Here is a 22,759-nt window from a genome sequence, read left to right as displayed (position 1 = left end):
CGTGGTGGTCGGCCACACCACCACAGCTGGCGTGGTGGTCGGCCACACCACCACAGCTGGCGTGGTGGTCGTATTAAATGATCACAGATTTATCAGACAACTTTTCACCTAGCTCTGACGTCTTGAGACATTTTCCCGATCATGTGCGTGTCGTGTGAAAATGATGGTAATCTCTTAGGCGACGACACTAAACTTTTGCCAAGGCTTCCTCTGCATCATAAATAATAGCAGCAACAGCTGGAAAACACTAGCAGCTTTAACAGTAACAGCAGCAGCAGCAGCTAACGGCATTAGAAAATCTACAGCAGCAGCTAACAGCATTAGAAAATCTACAGCAGCAGCTAACAGCATTAGAAAATCTACAGCAGCAGCTAACAGCATTAGAAAATCTACAGCAGCAGCTAACAGCATTAGAAAATCTACAGCAGCAGCTAACAGTATTAGAAAATCTAGAGCAGCACTCGAAGGACAGCAGCAGCAAATTGGGGTGAACATTGTGAATATTGTCTTGCTCGTCAGTGTTGCACAGTTACCTGAGCCAAATCTACTAGAGGTTTAATGAGATTGTTTTGTCACCTAAATGAGAAGGATGTGTAATGTTTACGACTTAACATTTTTATTTCATATTTGTTACTGAAGGACCGAGCTGTAAACTCTTGGACTTCCCTTTCTAACCGTCGGTTTCTTATGTACTGATTCCCGACCTATTTTAAATATCTACTTCAGATATTTCTTAAACACACACACACACACATCAAAATAATAACATCCGTGGCGTATGCAATGTTTTTCATGTATTGAACATCATGATCTAACTGGCCTTGCTATTTTCAATTTACTTATTTTTATTATTATTTATTATTATTTTTATTATTTTATTTATTTTTATTATTATTATTATTATTTATTATTAAAATTATTTATTTTTCCTCTTCAATTATAATAACTTGGTTTGCTTTTGTGATTTTATTTCATATTTAGGTTCATCTGCATATAAACTAAATAAATTAGAATAGTTTACGAATACAGTGAATTTTGGGGGGAAGGGGCTAAGGCTGTTTTTTTTTTTTGTTTTTTTTTTTTAACCACAGACGTGGCCACACATTTACAATGCTAACCAGAATGTATACGTTTTCTTCTGTCCTCCCTGGACAGGGTGAGAGATCTGTTAAACATATATTTCAGTGATTTATTGAACAGCCAACCACAGAAGGTGTTTGTAGTGCTTTTAAAATGCTAATCTAATTTGCATACATAAATACAGATTTACGTTTGCTTTTTTTTTGCAGATTTACGTTTAAACTGTGTTCAATGTGTCTTTTTACATAGGGTCATTAATGTGAGTTTACAAAAGTTGAAATGCAATTCTAACCAGCTTTCACGTATGCTTCCACACCTTACACACACACACACACACACACACACACACACACACACACACACACACACACACACACACGCACACACACACACACACACACACACACACACACACACACACACACACACATATACACACACATTGCCCAAATGAATAATAGAGACGTTAGAAAGATTTTTTCAGTGTCAGAGTAGTAGACAAATGGAATGCATTAGGAAGTGATGTGGTGGAGGCTGACTCCATACACAGCTTTAAGTGTATATACGATAGAGCCCTACTGGCGCAGGAACCTGTACATTAGTTGATTTGACCATTGAGAGGCGGGACCAAAGAGCCAGAGCTCAACCTCCGCAAGCACAACAAGGTATGTACATTTATGTCTCTCCTACTCTGACAGGGTTAAACAGCTGCTATAGAAACTAGTGTGTTATTAAGCACTTAACCACTGAAGGTGATACTTTTACATGCTCAGGTTATAATCACATACATAACATTGTATAATTGATCCATTACATAGTCCATCTTGGGTACAAGTCCAATATATCAAGTGTTCCGGTACTCATATAGTAATTACACAGTTCAGCATACCTTAGCCCAGGAGGGCGAAAGACAGTCAATATGGGACATTCTACAATATAATGTTCAAGAGAGTGCATGTTTTCTCTTTCACAAAGTTGACACATTGTGTACTCGACATTTTGGTTTTGAGAAAGCTGCCAGATACGTCTATATCCCAGGCGTATTCTGGCCACTATAACATCACATTGCCGGGTTCTTGTTCTATTAGTCCCATATGTGAATGTCTCCTCACGATATCTATCATAATATTTAATGCTAAAACTTTCAGGTCTTTGAGAATTTGTTAGGTCAATAAGATTTTCAATAGATATTGTTTAAGTATTCTCTTTGTCACTGCTAATGAAACACCCATATCAATTTCTACCACTGGTTTTCTACAGGTTGTCTTAGCAAGCATATCAACAGTGTCATGCCTTGAGATGCCAACATGTGATGGTATCATTGATACCATCACATTAATATCATGTGATGATATTCGAACATTCGTTCGAATATCACTGACTATTTTCTGGGTGTCACTACTATGTGCGTTCAATGCCAGGAGTGCACTCTGCGAGTCACCGAATATAAGTTCACAACTTTATTCCTTTAAAAATTCAGTATCAAGGTATATGCCACTGAAGGGCATAGAGAGGGTTGAAAGGGTATACATTCCAGGTGGCTCTGAGTTGCCCCCGTGCCTTCAGGGTGGGTGGGGGGGGGGGCAACAAAGACTAGTGCGGGGCTAACGTTAGGCGCCTGTGATGTACCTGACAGCAGGAGGGAGGGGGTGCAGGAAGGGAGGAGGGCTTCAGGGCTGATGATGGCAGGATTTTCACAGTTCAGGGGCGGGGGGAGGGTAAGAACTCTGTACTCTCTCATGTTGTATACATCATAAGTGCCTTTCATGATTTGGTGGGTGGATGTGTGTGTGTATTCACCTATTTGTGCTTGCAGAGGTTGAGCTCTGCTCTTTCGGTCCGCCTCTCAACTGTCAATCAACTGTTAATAATTATTAACAAATATTTTTTTTCTCTCGTCCTCTTTACACACACACACACACACACACGCACACACACACACACACACACACACACACACACACACACCAGGGCCTGGTAGCCTGGTGGATAGCGCGCAGGACTCGTAATTCTGTGGCGCGGGTTCGATTCCCGCACCAGGCAGAAACAAATGGGCAAAGTTTCTTTCATCCTGAATGCCCCTGTTACCTAGCAGTAAATAGGTACCTGGGAGTTAGTCAGCTGTCACGGGCTGCTTCCTGGGGTGTGTGGGGTGTGGTAAAAAAAAAAGTAGTTAGTAAACAGTTGATTGACAGTTGAGAGGCGGGCCGAAAGAGCAAAGCTCAACCCCCGCAAACACAACTAGGTGAATACACACACAAGGAAGCAGCAGGAAGGGGGCTGAGTGGCTGAGTGGATAGCGCACTAGATTCGTGGACCTTGGGACCGGGGTTCAATCCCCGTACCTGGCGGAGACCGATGGGCAGAGTTTCCTTCACCTTGATTTCCCTGTTACCGGTAAATAGGTACGCACGAGCTAGACAGCTGCTACGGGCTGCTTCCTGTGTGTGTGTGTGTGTGTGTGTGTGTGTGTGTGTGTACTCACCTATACTCACCTATATGTGCTTGCAGGATCGAGCATTGACTCTTGGATCCCGCCTTTCGAGCATCGGTTGTTTACAGCAATGACTCCTGTCCCATTTCCCTATCATACCTGGTTTTAAAATTATGAATAGTATTTGCTTCCACAACCTGTTCCTGAAGTGCATTCCATTTCCCCACTACTCTCACGCTAAAAGAAAACTTCCTAACATCTCTGTGACTCATCTGAGTTTCAAGCTTCCATCCATGTCCTCTCGTTCTGTTACTATTCCGTGTGAACATTTCGTCTATGTCCACTCTGTCAATTCCTCTGAGTATCTTATACGTTCCTATCATGTCCCCCCTCTCCCTTCTTCTTTCTAGTGTCGTAAGGCACAGTTCCCTCAGGCGCTCTTCATACCCCATCCCTCGTAGCTCTGGGACGAGTCTCGTTGCAAACCTCTGAACCTTTTCCAGTTTCATTATATGCTTCTTCAGATGGGGACTCCATGATGAGGCGGCATACTCTAAGACTGGCCTTACGTAGGCAGTGTAAAGCGCCCTAAATGCCTCCTTACTTAGGTTTCTGAATGATGTTCTAACTTTTGCCAGTGTAGAGTACGCTGCTGTCGTTATCCTATTAATATGTGCCTCAGGAGATAGATTAGGTGTTACGTCCACCCCCAGGTCTCTTTCACGCGTCGTTACAGGTAGGCGTGTGTGTGTGTGTGTGTGTGTGTTTACTAGTTGTGTTTTTACGGGGCTTGAGCTTTGCTCTTTCGGCCCGCCTCTCAACTGTCAATCAACTGTTCACTAACTACTACTTTTTTTTTTTTTTTTTTTCCACACCACACACACACACCCCAGGAAGCAGCCCGTGACAGCTGACTAACTCCCAGGTACCTATTTATTGCTAGGTAACAGGGGCACTTAGGGTGAAAGAAACTTTGCCCATTTGTTTCTGCCTCGTGCGGGAATCGAACCCGCGCCACAGAATTACGAGTCCTGCGCGCTATCCACCAGGCTACGAGGCCCCCTATGTGTGTGTGTGTGTGTGTATGTGTGTGTGTGTGTGTGTGTGTGTGTGTGTGTGTGTGTGTGTGTGTGTGTGTGTGTGTATGTGTGTGTGTGTACGCACGCGCGCGTGTGGGCCCCCCGATACGCGCTGGTGAAAGTGCGCGCCCGATAGGCGCCCGTGCGTGTCAGTCAGGATGCGCGGACGCGTATCGGTTTGTTTTAGTTTGTCAATACTTGAACACCAAAGTTGCTTCATATAACGCGCTCCTCTCTCTCTCTCTGCGTTGTCTGCCCCCCCCCCCCCCACCCAACTATTTTGGCTGGGTGGTAGAGCGACGGTCTCGCTTCCTGCAGGTCGACGTACAGTCCCCGACCGTCCAAGTGATTGGGAACCATTCCTTTACCCCGTCCCATCCCAGATCATTATCCTGACCTCTTCCCAGTGCTATATATTCGTAATAGATTGGCGCTGCTTTTCCCTGATAGTTCCCCGCCTCTCTCTGTCTCTCTCTCTCTCTCTCTCTCTCTCTCTCTCTCTCTCTCTCTCTCTCTCTCTCTCTCTCTCTCTCTCTCTCTCTCTTTAATTTATAGGGTAGATAAACTGTTAAACACGGGGGGTACTCGCACAAGGGGACACAGGTGGGCATTGAGTACCCTAATGAGCCACAGGGACGTTAGGAAAAACTTTTTCAGTGTCAGAGTAGTTAACAGGTGGAATTATTTGGTGAATGATTAGGCAGTGATGTGGTGGAGGCTGACTCCATACACAGTTTCAAATGTAGATATGATTAGAGCCGAGTAGGCTCTACTGGGTGAGCCTACTGGGATCATCCAGGGAATGAGGTGGATGTACACTAACTGGTGTACTGGGAGTACACCAGTTGATTGACAGTTGAGATGCGGGACCAAAGAGCCAGAGCTCAACCCCCACAAGCACAACTAGGTGAGTACACACACACACACACACACACACACACACACACACACACACACACACACACACACATTAAAGGATTAAAACAGAAGAGGACTGTTTGAGGCTTCAAGAAGACCTAGACAAGCTGAAGGAATGGTCGAACAAATGGTTGTTAGAGTTTAACCCAACCAAATGTAATGTAATGAAGATAGGTGTAGGGAGCAGGAGGCCAGATACAAGGTATCATCTGGGAGAGGAAATTCTTCAGGAGTCAGAGAAGGAAAAAGACTTGGGGGTTGATATCACGCCAGACCTGTCTCCTGCAGCACATATCAAGCGGATAACATCAGCGGCATATGCCAGGCTGGCCAACATACGAACGGCATTCAGAAACTTGTGTAAAGAATCATTCAGAACTTTGTATACCACATATGTCAGGCCAATCCTGGAGTATGCAGCCCCAGCATGGAGTCCATATCTAGTCAAGGATAAGACTAAACTGGAAAAGGTTCAAAGGTTTGCCACCAGACTAGTACCCGAGCTGAGAGGTATGAGCTACGAGGAGAGACTACGGGAATTAAACCTCACTTCGCTGGAAGACAGAAGTGTTAGGGGGGACATGATCACCACATTCAAGATTCTGAAGGGGATTGATAGGGTAGACAAAGACAGTCTATTTAACACAAGGGGAACACGCACAAGGGGACACAGGTGGAAACTGAGTGCCCAAATGAGCCACAGAGATATTAGAAAGAACTTTTTTAGTGTCAGAGTGGTTGACAAATGGAATGCATTAGGGGGTGATGTGGTGGAGGCTCACTCCATACACAGTTTCAAGTGTAGATATGACAGAGCCCGATAGGCTCAGGAATCTGTACACCTGTTGATTGACGGTTGAGAGGCGGGACCAAAGAGCCAGAGCTCAACCCCCGCAAACACAACTAGGTGAGTACAACTAGGTGAGTACACACACACACACACACACACACACACACACACACACACACACACACACACACACACACACACACACGGGGGCCTCGTGGCCTGGTGGATAGCGCGCAGGACTCGTAATTCTGTGGCGCGGGTTCGATTCCCGCACGAGGCAGAAACAAATGGGCAAAGTTTCTTTCACCCTAAGTGCCCCTGTTACCAAGCAGTAAATAGGTACCTGGGAGTTAGTCAGCTGTCACGGGCTGCTTCCTGGGGTGTGTGTGTGTGTGTGGTGTGGAAAAAAAAAGTAGTTAGTAAACAGTTGATTGACAGTTGAGAGGCGGGCCGAAAGAGCAAAGCTCAACCCCCGCAAAAACACAACTAGTAAACACAACTAGTAAACACACACACACACGCACACGCACACGCACACAGTCTCCTCTCGCTCTTCCCTCTTTCACCCATACCTCTTTCCCCATTTTCCTCTTTACTCCTCTCCACCCTTCCTTTGCCCCCTCTCCCACCGTTCCCCCCCTCTCCCACCATTCTTTTCCTCCCCTTTCCCACCCTTCCTGTCCATTTCTTTCCCCTTCAGTTACGTACAAACCGGGTTTCCAAAATTTCCACCAATGTAATATATCTAGATTGGCAGACAGCCTTTGACAAAGTTTCACACACAAGATTGTTAAGTAAGGCGAGAGAGGCCCATGACAATGGAGACATATTACAAGCCAGGATCGAAGGCTGGCTCACTGCAAGGAAACAAGGAGTGGCACTGAACGGAGAGAGTCATCCGACTAGATGATGGTAACGAGTGGGGGCGCCTCACAGGGAGAGGTACTAGACCCCATCCTCTTCATAGTCGATATAAATGACCCGGAAACAGGATTAACTTACAAACTAGCAATCTTCGCTGCTAAAGCAACACTTGGGAAAAGTGTTGTATCCGAGGCAGAAGGGCAAGTGTCCAGAGGGAGCTAGACAGGCTTCTTCAGTGGTTAAGAGACATGGAAGATGTCTCTTAATCATGGGAGATTTTACATATTTCCGAATGTATATATAATAATAATATTTCCGAATGTATATATAATAATAATATTTCCGAATGTATATATAATAATAATATTTCCGAATGTATATATAATAATAATCCTGAAAATAATTGCCTGGAAAACCAGCACTTGCGAAGAGGAGAAAATGGAATGTGTACAAGTTAGGACCCAAAATACAGACAGCAATGTCTAGATGCGAAGAACAACACTAACAGAATGTTGGTTTTCATAACTAGGAATAAGAACTTCAGAGTATAAACAATGGTAGAAGTCCTGGTGGCACATACAAGGCACCTCCTATTTCTATTCACCCAAACTCATTCATGTGTGTGTCTAACCTACGCTTGAAACACTCCATCGATCCCATGTCGATTGTTACTGGTAAGTAGTTCCATTAATCAACACCCTGTTTCCGAACCAGTATTTACCCAGGTCTTCCTGAATCTAAACTTATCCAGTTTATATGATGATAAAACCCTACATATGTGATGTGGTGGGACCTCAGCTGCAGTGCGTCTACACTCTTGATCTAGTTACGAGATTACAGCGACGGGCGACTACACTAGTACCATCTTTGAAAAGTTAATCCTGTGACTGTAGTCCCTAGCTCTGCCACACACGGCTTTTTGTACCATCTTACTGGGCTTGGTGCTCCCCTACACCCCTATACCCTGGCTACTCTCACCTAGGTGTGCTGGCGGAGGTTGAGCTTCAGCTCTTTGGTCCCACCTCTCAACTGTCAGTCAACTTATGTACAGATTCCCGAGGATGGCACGGGTTTGGTGCCATAGTTCGGGGGGGGGGGGGTCACACAAGTGTGAGGGAACTTAAGCGAGCATAAGGTGTAAAGGCGAGTGCTGGTGCAGGCAAGCTGGCCTCACTGCCTTAGGTTGTAACCCATGTAGTTAGTGTGAAGTGCAGTTACCCCCATGTTTTATACCAGGGTGAGTGATCCTCCGGCCTTACCCTCCTTCCCACCTTCTCTCTCTCTCTACTCTCTCTCCCTCTCTCTCTCCCTCTCTCTCTCCCTCTCTCTCTCCCTCTCTCTCTCTCTCTCTCTCTCTCTCTCTCTCTCTCTCTCTCTCTCTCTCTCTCTCAACTCTCTCTCAACTCTCTCTCAACTCTCTCTCAACTCTCTCTCAACTCTCTCTCTCTCTCTCTCAACTCTCTCTCTACTCTCTCTCTACTCTCTCTCTACTCTCTCTCTACTCTCTCTCTACTCTCTCTCTACTCTCTCTCTACTCTCTCTCTACTCTCTCTCTACTCTCTCTCAACTCTCTCTCAACTCTCTCTCTACTCTCTCCCTCTTCTCTCTCTCTTCTTTTTCTTTTTCTTTACTCCACATTTCCTCCCGCCTCCTCATTCTTCTCCACGTTCTTATTTATTAACCTTCCAGGTATCCCTGCCCCCTCTTTCATTTCTTCCTCCTCGTTCCTCAGGCAGTATTCTGTTTGCATGCCTCTGGACCTTCTCCAGCTTCATCCTTGCTTCACAAGACAACGACGACTCCTCGCTGACACGTCTGTTTCAGAATTGACCTGAACAATGTGGTATACAAGTTCTTAAATGCAGATATATTGTTGACCAAAATAGCTTTGGCAGCTTTCGTTACCGGGTGGGCGTGGAATTGAGGTGACAGGTTCGGTGCTATATTAACGTCCTGGTTATCTGCATGATGTTAGGAGGAGGTTTCCTCTCTCACTTGTAGCCGGCCTCCAGTTCCCAGCATGCACCTTCAGTTTCTGCACTGAAGGTTAACTCTAGTAGCCACGTGTTGAGCCTTATTGTCATGTTGTCCTGGTCATCCTGTTGTCTCTTCGTCTTGGATCGTTTTAATCCTTACAATGTTTGCTTAGTCAACTGCCATTGAATGTAAGAAGTCCATCCATTACGGAAGATCATTTACTCGTACCACGATGTAGACCAAGTACCATACCTGAGATCATAACTTTAGTACCGACCCTCTGAGACCACTGGAAACGTCTCGCCACACGCAAGTCTCTACCTTCATTGTGACACTCTTTTTGTTTAGGTCTTCTCTTATCCACTGGAAAGTGTTCTCTATCACTCCTGCCTGTTGTGCGCGGGTCCAGTGTGGGGTACGGTGTCGATAGCTTTATTGTAATTCAAGAATATGCAACTGTCCACTCTTCTGTGTCTTGCTTCATTTTTGTAGCTTGGTTATAAATTGTACGAGGTTGTGAAGGATGATTGGCCCTCCGTGAACCCTTGCTTTTGATGCAGTATTAAGTCTCTTCTATCCAGATGTTCCACTTGCCTCTTCCTGAAGGTCTTCTCCGTCACCGTGTCGGGAATGTTGAGGAAGTTAGCGCTAAATAGTATTTTGGTCGAGGCCTGCACGTGTTTATTATGTGTGTGTGTGTTGTTGCTGCAGTTGGAAATATAGGTCCGGTAGGCAATTAGATCATGATACAGATTAACGTAACGAGTTAACGCCGGTCATATGGCCAGGCTTAGCTGGAGCGCTCCATGCCACAGCTCTGGTAATTTCCCTCTATAACTTGATTTATATATTTTATATATATACTGAAAATATATTAATTTAACAAATGTGTGGGCTGGAAGTGCCTGGAAAGGGACGGAATCTGTGTGTACTCACCTAGTTGTGCTTTCGGGGTTGAGCTCTGCTCTTTCGGCCCGCCTCTCAACTCTCAATCAATCAACTGTAACTATTTTTTCCACACACACACACACACACACACACACACACACACACACACACACACACACACACACACACACACACACACACACACACTCACACAGAGGAAGCAGCTTCGTAACAGCTGTCTAACTCCCAGTTACCTATTTACTACTAAGTGAACAGGGCATCAGGATTATCTTGATATCTTGAGATGATTTCGGGGATTAGCGTCCCCGCGGCCACAACCAGGCCTCCTTTTTGTTACATTTGTTACACATAAAAAGGAGGTCTTACATACACTTTGTGTGTGTGTGTGTGTGTGTGTGTGTGTGTGTGTGTGTGTGTGTTTACTATTTGTGCCTGCAGAATCAAGCTATTAGCTCTTGGACCCCCCCTTTTAACCAATCTATTTTTCCTCTATGTCTACTACATATATTTTTTTAACACATACGCTCGTGCAGATCCCCAGGAACCTGTCTGTAGCAGCTATCTAACCCAGGTATATTTCTACTGCTAGGTGAACAAATGCATCAGAGTGAAAGAAACTCAGCCCATTTGTTTCCGCCTTCGCCGGGGATCGAACTCGGACCCTTAGGACTACGAATTAGGACTTAGGACTACGAAGAGAGGAAGTCCAATACCCCAGGAAATTTCTTAGAGGCAGGCAGAAACAGAGGGAGAAACAGACAGGCAGAAACGTGGCAGGAGTACGGATGGAGGAGGGAAATGCCCAAGACTGGACTACAGTTCGTCATCAAGCCCACACATATTACACCCCCAACTACACAGAGACCACCACACTCCCCAGTATCACTTCCAAAACTGGACAAACCATTGCCACAACAACACACCCTGGGTCAGGGTAGAGAGGAGGGAGAACTACCAAAACCTTCCAGAAGTGACACACAATATGGACAATCATTCATATTTGCAAACATTCAAGGTTTAAAGCCAAAGTCAAGAAATAAAGTTAAGTTCATAAATGGCCTATTAGAGTCAAACTCAGTATTTGGGGCATTCACGGAGACTCATACAAAAGATTACATGGATGGTGAAATCTGGATTCCAAATTATAATTTATATAGATGTGACAGAGAAACTAAGTCAAATGGAGGAGTAGGTCTGTATATTAAGGAGGACCTGGTATGCACAGAACTACTAAACTCAACTAATGAGGTGGTAGAGGTACTTGGAATTATGGTAGAAAAAATAAACCTAATTATTATTCTAATATATAAACCGCCAGATACAACGGCTGAGGAATTCACGGAGCAGATGCACAAAATAGATAATATCCTGGATAATCTAGCGAACCCAGCTCCAGATATTGTCTTCCTTGGAGATTTCAATTTACCAAGTCTAAGATGGAGAATGGCAAACACAAATATCATAGCAGGGAATGACCCGGGAAATAACCAACCACAGGTCAGAGAACTTTTGAGATGCTGTGACAAATTCTCACTCAATCAACAGATTACAGAACCAACTAGGAACGAAAACACACTAGACTTGTTATTCACAATGATGAACTAATCAGAGACATTACAATCTATCAGATACTACATACTCAGACCATAAGCTCATTGAAGTGCGAACTAGCATAAATAACGGTAGTAGGTCTAAGAGACCCAACAAGCGAGAAGGGGTATTCATTCATTTCAGTTTCAACAACAAGAGGATCGACTGGGAGAAAGTATATGTAGACCTTGCAACCATTCAATGGGAAACCGGTTTTAAGCTACAAAACTCCCCAACCCGTTCTCGCACTTGCTTATAGTCAATATTGGCTTATTTAATAAGTGCATATGTGACATACTAATTGATTGAATATTTTAGTTTACCTGAAAAGCTTCATAGAAAACACCGACCTCACCTGACCTTCTTAGTATGTTAAGATAAGCTTCTTATTGCTTCTTAATTACAATTATTACTTAACCTATACCGTTGATTGGTTAAGTAATAATTGTAAGTAAGAAGCAATAAGAAGCTTATCTTAACATACTAAGAAGGTCAGGTGAGGTCTGTGTGTTCTATAAAGCTTTTCAGGTAAACTAAAATATTCACAATTAGTATGTCACATATGCACTTATTAAATAAGCCAATATTGACTATAAGCAAGTGCGAGAACGGGTTGAACTCTCACACAGGGAATAGCTCAACTGACAGCTGAAGCTCACAAGGTCTGCTTGAAGCACGTGCCTGTGAGGAGGGGCAGAAAGAGGACCACTCTAGAAAGAGAACGCAGACAACTGTACAGGAGAAGGAAAAAAATAACGGAAATGCTTTGGCACACACGACTATCACAAGAAAGGAAAATAAACCTAAACAGGGAGATCGAAGAAATAGAACAAACGTTGAAGCGATCATACGAGTCTGAGAAAATGGAATTGGAACAGAAAGCTATACAAGAGATAAAGAAAAATCCAAAATATTTTTTCACATACGCAAAATCAAAATAAAAACCCTCGACCAGTATTGGACCTTTTAATTACAAGTGAAGGTACGTACACAGAGGACAACAAAGAAATTAGTGACATTCTAAGAAGCCAGTATGAGGCTATGTTTAGCACACCAATAAACAACATGAAAGTTGATGACCCAGACAGCGTCTTTGACATTCAAGCTGCAGATAATATAACGGATATTAACACGAACTCGGAAGACTTTGAAAGAGAAATTGACAATATGCCCATGCACTCAGCTCCTGGGCCGGACTCGTGGAATTCAATATTCATAAAGAAATGTAAAGCACCAGTAGCGCGAGCGCTCAGCATGATATGAAGAAAAAGCCTGGATACAAGGGAGATTCCAGCTGCACTTAAATCATCAGATATAGCTCCTCTGCACAAGGGGAGGTTGTTAGCAAAAAATTATAGACCAGTTGCACTAACATCACACATAGTAAAAGTTTTTGATAGAGTGATTAGGAATCAAATTTCTAGTTTTATGGAAAATAATGAGCTACACAACCCAGGACAATATGCATTTAGAGCGGGCAGATCCTGTCTGTCACAGTTACTCAACCACTATGACAAAATCACAGAAGCTCTAGAAGAAAAGCAAAATGCAGATGTTGTATACACAGACTTTGCAAAGGCATTCGACAAATGTGACCAAGGAGTGATAGCACACAAAATGAGGTCACTGGGAATAACTGATAAAATGGGACGCTGGATACTCCATTTCCTGTCGAACAGAGCACAAAGGGTAACAGTCAATCAAATAAAATCGAATCCAAGCGTAGTTAAAAGCTCTGTACTCCAAGGTACAGCCCTTGTACCACAGCTTTTCCTTATTCTCATATCAGATATAGACAAAAATACAAGTCACAGCTTTGTGTCAGATGACACAAAAATCCGCATGAAAATTACCTCTGCGGAAGACATTGAAAAACTGCAAGCAGATATCAAAAAAGTTTTCGATTGGGCAGCAGAAAATAACATTTTTAACAGTGATAAATTCCAGGTACTCAGGTACGGCAAAAATGAGGATCTGAAACATAATACAGAGTACAAAACACAATCGAATCTGCTCATAGTAGGAAAACAGCATGTCAAGGATTTGGATATAATGATGTCGGACGACCTAACGTTTAGGGAGCATAACCAAGCAAATATTGCGTCAGCCAGGAAAATGGTAGGATGGATTACGAGAACTTTCAAATCCAGGGATCCCATCACAATGGTTGTACTCTTCAAGTCACTTGTATTGTCCCATCTTGAGTACTGCTCAGTACTCACTTCCCCCTTCAGAGCAGAAGAGATTGCTGAAATAGTGTGAATACAGAGAACATATATGGCATGCATAGACGCGATAAAGCACCTAAATTATTGGGATTAGTCTCAAAGCTCTCCAAATGCTCTCACTAGAAAGGAGACGAGAGAGATGCCAAATAATATACACGTGGAAAATACTGGAGGGCCAGGTCCCAAATCTACACAGTAAAATAACAACGTACTGGAGTGAACGATATGGAAGAAAATGCAGAATAGAACCAGTGAAGAGCAGGGGTGCCATAGGTACAATCAGAGAACACTGTATAAACATCAGAGGTCCGCGGTTGTTCAACACCCTCCCAGCAAGCATAAGAAATATTGCCGGAGCAACCGGGCTGTGGTGGGTATGTGGGCCTGCGGGCCGCTCCAAGCAACAGCCTGGTGGACCAAACTCTCACAAGTCAAGCCTGGCCTCGGGCCGGGCTTGGGGAGTAGAAGAACTGCCAGTACCCCATCAAGCAGGAATCCCGAGCGCTATCCACTCAGTCGTCAGGCCCCCATGTGTGTGCGTACGTGCTTTCGTGCGTGCGGGCTTCAGTGTGTGTGTGTGTGTGTATGGACGCAGCGGGCAATACTACTGGCACTGTGACGGGATTATATGGGCTTATATATATTGGCCCGAGGGTGGAGTTTATTGGGGAGCGTGACTGGTGGTGTGAGTGAGCAGCAGCCCGAGGGGCAACACTCCGCTCTAGGAAGGGAGGAACACGCCGAGCTGTTCATCCTCTCCCTGCCACCGTGCCACATCCCTGGAGCAGAGAAGAAACAAGAGGAGATATGACCACAACATATACCATATTGAGAGAAGTAGACAAAGGCGGACAAGACGGCCTTCTTTATTAAGTCAGTAGGTAAGTGCACCATCACTACCGCTATACCGCTAGTATAGTGGGAGTGATTTTGTACTAGTGGTGTACACTGCTGCTTTACCCTTTAATATACACTACATTTAAATGGCACTTTTAATTTGTGTGTGTGTGTGTGTGTGTGTGTGTGTGTGTGTGTGTGTGTGTGTGTGTGTGTGTGTGCAGGGGGGGGGGGGGTTTGGAAGGGTGAGATTATTGGTGGAGGGTCACTTACCGTGAGCGTAGACACCCCGCCATAGCAGCATGTACAACCCGCCCTATACCAAGACAACCCGCTCACACGCACCGGGGTTGCCCATTATATCACCTTAACACATTGCAACACAAAATTATTAACATGACAAACTTTCAATCTTAAGTTATCTTGGCGTTATGGTTATGGTATTATGGATAGTATATATGGCATTCAAAAGGTATGGTCATTGTGTGGAATTGTTTAATACGGTGCTCTTAACTGATGTTGGCGAGGTGGGCTTCGTAGTGTTGCGGGCGATGCCCTTCTCCACCCTCTTTACTGAGGTGTGGCTTCCGTCCCAACTGGTCCAAGACGATACCTTACTCATACGAGTCCTCTCCTTTGACCACCTTAGCCAGTGATGGTTGACGTTGTCTGTTGCTGTTTTTTAGATTCAACTACTGGGAACAAAAAGTTGCAAGTATCATGGGCTATGGTGAGCCCGTAGTGGACTTTCCTGGCGCAGGAGCGGGGCTGTAACTTGTCGAGATTGTCGGCTGCAGCTGTATTAACCTCACTGTCTTTTCCTGGGTTATTTTGTCCTCACCTACCTTACCCCAGCAGTGTTGTGATACCTGTGGTTGTGTTGTAGGGTTGAGGGGGTGAGTTGTGACCTTATGGTGAGCTTCTTCACCCGCAGTAACCAACACGGCCGCCCCTCTCCCGCACACTCCAACATCACTCGGGATATACAGCAAGTTGACCGCTCTTCATTATTGAAGTGTTTTCACAGCTCTCTTCTTTAACACACTGTGCCATGACTGTACTTCTCACAGTCTCCTACTGGCGCCATCGCTCTGCCACTATGCCTTTGTCTACACCGCTCACATAAGACGTTTGAAAGCATTACACTGGCTCTGTGGTTTTCTAGGAAACCTCTAGCATTACACTAATAATACTCTGCCTGAGCCCACTCCTTGTACATTGTGTTACTGGGACAGTATGCCAGTAACGTCGTGCTACACTGTGTTACTGGGACAGTATGCCAGTAACGTCATGCTACACTGTGTTACTGGGACAGTATGCCAGTAACGTCATGCTACACTGTGTTACTGGGACAGTATGCCAGTAACGTCATGCTACACTGTGTTACTGGGACAGTATGCCAGTAACGTCATGCTACACTGTGTTACTGGGACAGTATGCCAGTAACGTCATGCTACACTGTTACTGGGACAGTATGCCAGTAACGTCATGCCACATTGTGTTACTGGAACAGTATGCCAGTAACGTCATGCCACATTGTGTTACTGGGACAGTATGCCAGTAACGTCATGCCACATTGTGTTACTGGGACAGTATGCCAGTAACGTCATGCCACATTGTGTTACTGGGACAGTATGCCAGTAACGTCATGCTACATTGTGTTACTGGGACAGTATGCCAGTAACGTCATGCCACATTGTGTTACTGGGACAGTATGCCAGTAACGTCATGCTACATTGTGTTACTGGGACAGTATGCCAGTAACGTCATGCCACATTGTGTTACTGGGACAGTATGCCAGTAACGTCATGCCACATTGTGTTACTGGGACAGTATGCCAGTAACGTCATGCCACTGGCATTGTCTTAGCGACAACGACATTTAAAAACTAGGTGTTTTATAAGAGCTGTAGAGTGTAACGGAGCCCCAACGCAGAGGTGTGTTGAGTAATGGAGTGTAGAGGAGGGCCGGAGCAGCCGGACGTTGCGTGGCACTGCAGCGTGAGGAAGAGCAGTGCCAGCTGCCTCACCAGTCACGTGCACCAGGAGCAGCACGCCTTTACCCTGCTCGTCTAATATACATCAGCAAGCTTCACCTGCCGTACTTGTGTGTTTTATTCACAAGGAACTAACCAGTCGTCGCACGTCCGAACCTTGCTGGCACACCGTTCCCACGTCCACCAGGAATATGGCCTTGCCTGCCGCCTCCTACTGGCTCCCACCTACCATCACACGGACGTCCACCCGCGTAACTTCAGCCACTGGCATACCTCAACTGCTGCGCCCCGCTCTGCGCCAGGGACACCCCAGCCCTCACACCTTCTCAACCAAACTTCACACCCGCTCTCTTTGGTCTCCACCTAAACAAAATTTGAGATACACTTGAACTACACTAGAGAATGCAGCCCGTCCTCCAAAGACCCAAAGTCCATTCCATGCACCTTCCAAACCCCCTGTTTATGAATGAAAACCAGTTTACTCACGACTCACGTACCCGTCTTCGACTTAAGTCCATTACATCCAGAGGTCGACCCCACAGACGCATTCATAAATTTTTACATGCTGATCATTCAAAACGGAAATTTTCTCAAGTATAAATTAATTTTATAACAACATATTGTGCATATATAGGGTTAGGTTAGGTGTTTAGGTTTGTTGGCGATTATTTGTATTTCGTAGCACGTGGGTGAAGCACTAACAGCGTTGTGGTTCGAACAAAATTTGTTAGTGAAGCATTTGTTCCGGAAGTGTTCGAACGTCAAGAGTTGAGTCGTGTGTAAACAGTTTTTCATTCATAAACAGGGGGTTTGGCCGGTGCATGGAATCACTTTTGGGTCTTTGTTTGGAGGACGGGCTGACGACTCTCAATTGATGACGTTCGAACACTTCCGGAACAAGTGCTTCACTGACTAATTTTGTTCGAACCACAACGCTGTTAGTGCTTCACCCACGTACTACAAATACAAATAATCGGCAACAGTAAATACATACAATATGCTAATATATAACAATATTAATTAATATTTGAGAAAAGCTCTGTTTTGAGTGAATAGAATGTTAAAATTGATGAATGCGTCTTTGGGGTCGACCTTTGGAAGGAAGCTTGCTCTGAGGACGGGTTGCAGAGTCTCTCTCTTTGGCTTACCCGAAAGGAACAAGGAAGGCTATTTAGGGAAATAGAAACGATCGAACAAGAATCATTTACAAAATCTACAAAAATCGTATCAAATTCGCGAGAGGCAAAGGGAGCAGAAGGCCATTAGTGAAATAAAGAGGAATCCAAAATAGTTTCTTCCTATCTATAATCTAAAACAAAAACAACATCCAGAGTTGGACTCTTGCGCGAGGGTGACGGCATTTCCAGACGACAAGAAAGAAATGAGTGAAATACTGAGGGAGCAGTACGGCTGTTTTCAGTGAACCTCTGAACACACTGAAAATCTGTAATCCAAGCGAATTATTCATAAATGTGATACCAGCATGGAATAATACATCAGATGTCACCCTAACCCCCCGACTGGACCTTGCAGCATGCCCATACAATCCGCAATAAGTCCACATTTCTGGAATTATATATTCACCAAAATTTTGTTAAAGTATGAAATGCCTTAGCATCATTCGGAGACGGAGCCTAGATATAGGTATTACCCCCCAACATGAAACAGCAGATATCGCACCCACTCCACTAAGGAGGCAGTAAAGCAGACGCAAATACAGACCGACAATACTAGTATCACACATCTTTGAAAGAGTGCAATGAAGTCAGATCACAAAACACATGCTGGGTTGTAGTGGATATGCGGGCCGCTCCTAGCAAGAGTGTGTTGGACCGAGTTATAACAAATCCAGTTTGCTTTCCCTCGGGAAGAAGAATACCTGGAACCATTTCCAGATGTGTTCCAGATATATTTAGAATCACAAATTCTTCATGAACCTGGACAACATAGGTTCAGATTCTTGCCTCTACATCAGGTCCACCCCTACCTCCCTCTACACCAGGTCCACCCCTACCTCCCTCTACACCAGGTCCACCCCTACCTCCCTCAACACCTGGTCCATCTCCCTACCTCCCTCTACACCAGGGCCACCCCTACCTCCCTCTACACCAGGTCTTCCCCTACCTCCCTCTACACCAGGTAAACCAGTTGTGAATCAGGTGTTAGAAGAGAGGTATGCGAGCCGGTCTAGATGAGCAGAATAGTTAAGGTATGATCTTAAATATTCGACCCATAAGGTTCTGGGAGTTCCATTGATGTGAATCATTTACGGGTTCTTGCCCTATTGACCTGGCAGGGAAGCTGCGAGGGGTTCAGTTATGTCTTACCTGCTACACACACTACTTGTAGGCGCTGGCTGTCTAATGCTGGCTCTCAGTTGTCTTGCGTCTTGGCTCAATAGTGAAGTGACTGGGTTATCCGCTGCATGCCGGCTGGTTAATTGGTTTATTGACTGGCTAGCTGCTTGTCACTTGGCTAGCTGTTAATTGCCTTGCTTATTGGCAGAATAGTTAGCTGGGGAGGGGGGGGGTAATTGGTTTATTAGTTGCCTGGCTACTGTTTGGCTTGATGGCTAGTTCGTTGTTGGCTGCTTTGCTAACTAGCTGTACTCACCTAATTGTACTAGCCTAATTGTGCTTGCAGGGGTTGAGCTTTGGCTCTTTGGTCCCGCCTCTCAACTGTGTGTGTGTGTGTGTGTGTGTGTGTGTGTGTGTGTGTGTGTGTGTGTGTGTGTGTGTGTGTGTGTGTGTGTGTGGAAAAAATAGTAACAGTTGATTGATGGACAGGTTAGAGGCGGGCCGAAAGAGCAGAGCTCAACCCTCGCAAGTACAACTAGGTGAATACATGGTGACAATGTATGGCTGTGTCCTGGAGTCTAATGTGTCGACGTTCAGTGTGTCCTTGACGCTTATCAAGTCGTCACGTGATAATCAAAAAATGTTGCATTTTCCTCTGCGTTGTTTACTGTCTGTGAATATATCTTGTTCTTGATATACCTAGTCATCGTTCTCTCCTAAACCAGTTTGTCCGGGAAAATTGTGCAAAATACAATTTATATTTTGAACTGCAGTAGTCACCAAATTACCACGTGGACATCAATCATTGGGGGGTTTGTGAGTTGACTTACTCGCTGACCCGTTGTCCAGCTTGTCGACTCACTGACCAGAGTCTTGCTAACTCTGCCCAGCTAACTCGCTGACCAGTTCTGCTTGCTGACTCTGCCCAGGTAACTAACCAGTTGTTCTGCTTGCTGACTCACTGACCAGGTTGCTTGCTTGCTGACTCACTGACCAATGTTGTGTTGACTCACTGACCTGTTGTCCAGCATGCTGACTCACTGATCATCTGGCGTGCTCACAAACCAATCGACTGAGAGAAAATCGAAAAAAAAGCCGACTGAGGAAAGTCAATAAACCACTAGACTGGTTTACAAGTTGTGGTAGACTGGATGGTGGTGAGTTATGGGCGCTTGACGGGGAACGAGTCACATTAACCCTCATCAGGTCGTGACGTGGTTGACCAGGAATGAAACGGGTTTGCCCTGTTACTGACACAGTTTACTAATTAACGTGAAACTGTTCTCCATTGTGGTCATTAAACGTGTAGTTGGTGCTGGCAATTGATGTGGATGTTGTGGCGCAATGTTTGGGGGTGGAGAGCTTGTTTGTTTCCCTTGTTCTGCTTGTGGGAAGCTGCAAAGAAAAGTTGACTACTTAATAGTCTATGGACCCTTCTGTGTGCACGGGTCGACGGGTCTGGGGGACCCTTCTGTGTGCACGGGTCGACGGAGTCTGTGGACCCTTCTGTGTGCACGAGTCGACGGGTCTATGGACCCTTCTGTGTGCACGGGTCGACGGGTCTGGGGACCCTTCTGTGTGCACGGGTCGACGGGTCTGGGGGACCCTTCTGTGTGCACGGGTCGACGGGTCTGGGGACCCTTCTGTGTGGACGGGTCGACGGGTCTGTGGGACCCTTCTGTGTGCACGGGTCGACGGAGTCTGTGGACCCTTCTGTGTGCACGGGTCGACGGGTCTGTGGGACCCTTCTGTGTGCACGGGTCGACGGAGTCTGTGGACCCTTCTGTGTGCACGGGTCGACGGAGTCTGTGGACCCTTCTGTGTGCACGGGTCGACGGAGTCTGTGGACCCTTCTGTGTGCACGGGTCGACGGGTCTGGGGACCCTTCTGTGTGGACGGGTCGACGGGTCTGTGGGACCCTTCTGTGTGCACGGGTCGACGGAGTCTGTGGACCCTTCTGTGTGCACGGGTCGACGGGTCTGTGGGACCCTTCTGTGTGCACGGGTCGACGGAGTCTGTGGACCCTTCTGTGTGCACGGGTCGACGGGTCTGTGGACCCTTCTGTGTGCACGGGTCGACGGGTCTGTGGGACCCTTCTGTGTGCACGGGTCGACGGAGTCTGTGGACCCTTCTGTGTGCACGGGTCGACGGGTCTGTGGACCCTTCTGTGTGCACGGGTCGACGGAGTCTGTGGACCCTTCTGTGTGCACGGGTCGACGGGTCTGGGGACCCTTCTGTGTGCACGGGTCGACGGGTCTGTGGGACCCTTCTGTGTGCACGGGTCGACGGGTCTGTGGGACCCTTCTGTGTGCACGGGTCGACGGGTCTGGGGGACCCTTCTGTGTGCACGGGTCGACGGGTCTGGGGGACCCTTCTGTGTGCACGGGTCGACGGGTCTGTGGGACCCTTCTGTGTGCACGGGTCGACGGGTCTGGGGGACCCTTCTGTGTGCACGGGTCGACGGGTCTGTGGGACCCTTCTGTGTGCACGGGTCGACGGAGTCTGTGGACCCTTCTGTGTGCACGGGTCGACGGGTTTGGGGGACCCTTCTGTGTGCACGGGTCGACGGGTCTGGGGGACCCTTCTGTGTGCACGGGTCGACGGAGTCTATGTACCCTTCTGTGTGCACGGGTCGACGGAGTCTATGTACCCTTCTGTGTGCACGGGTCGACGGAGTCTATGTACCCTTCTGTGTGCACGGGTCGACGGAGTCTATGTACCCTTCTGTGTGCACGGGTCGACGGGTCTGGGGGACCCTTCTGTGTGCACGGGTCGACGGAGTCTATGTACCCTTCTGTGTGCACGGGTCGACGGAGTCTATGTACCCTTCTGTGTGCACGGGTCGACGGAGTCTATGTACCCTTCTGTGTGCACGGGTCGACGGAGTCTAGGACCCTTCTGTGTGCACGGGTCGACCCGTTCATGGGTTTCCATTCACTATCGCAGACCGGAAAATGTATTCACCTTTGGCTGGATATTTGTGGACCAGTTGGGTTTATGTAGGCCCAAACTGAAGGGGTCATTTTTATAATCCGGAGACTATAAAAACAAATTGGAACCTGAACTGCCTCGTCGAGGCTGACACGTGGTGGCGGCGCTTGGAGCCGCAGGTCGACGCAGTTCTTCATACATGTATATTCTTCAACCTCAAGCCTTGGTTTAGAGACAGTGTCTGTAGAAGACACAGTTTATCGACTTGTTTCTTCACGATTTTGGATTGAATTTCATTTATATCTAGAGCTTTAGATTTCTATAATATGCCAATGCTCTTCTTGATTGTTTCGCCCATAATGGTAATGTCTCTTTACTCATTCTTTTCTTCGACATGAAATATACATACATGCACAATCCATTCATCTTGAGCACTAGGAGAGTCGATCATCCGACCTCTGGCATGAGAGACAGTCGCTCTATCAACTGTGCTACTGGGCTAGCTTTAAAAGAGAAGGATCCCAAGGCAACTAAGTGCTACCCAATAAAACTTGCCTTCCCTGCATTAACATAAAATATGCTCGTAGTTTTTATATTGCATTTATACGATCTGTTGTTGATTATTATGCCTTGCATCTTCTTAATTTTTCTCCTAAACAATTACAAGGCCTAGATGTAGTACAGAATGATGCCATGCGCATCATCCTGGGTTGTCCTAGAACTGTCAGAATTGTTAACATGAGAAAGGAACTAAAATTACCTTCAATTTACGAAAGAATAGTTCTACTTAGTACTATGTTTTGCGCCAAAACTTTGAAAAATGATGGTC

General features: G+C 45.9%; 1 protein-coding gene across 1 annotated transcript in view; it reads left to right on the top strand.

Moving 5' to 3' along the window:
* LOC138367809 (EF-hand calcium-binding domain-containing protein 5-like) overlaps nucleotides 1-22,759 on the top strand; it is a 39,342-nt gene that overhangs the window by 2,796 nt on the left and 13,787 nt on the right. Inside the window, exon 2 of the mRNA XM_069329782.1 lies at nucleotides 179-514. Within this exon, the coding sequence (XP_069185883.1) occupies nucleotides 179-514 (336 nt within the window). The remainder of the gene's footprint in view (nucleotides 1-178; nucleotides 515-22,759) is intronic.

The sequence above is a fragment of the Procambarus clarkii genome, chromosome 23 (assembly GCF_040958095.1).
Source record: "Procambarus clarkii isolate CNS0578487 chromosome 23, FALCON_Pclarkii_2.0, whole genome shotgun sequence".
Lineage (NCBI taxonomy): Eukaryota > Metazoa > Arthropoda > Malacostraca > Decapoda > Cambaridae > Procambarus > Procambarus clarkii.
Note: the sequence above shows the minus strand (reverse complement) of the source record. Positions and strands in the feature narration are given on the sequence as shown.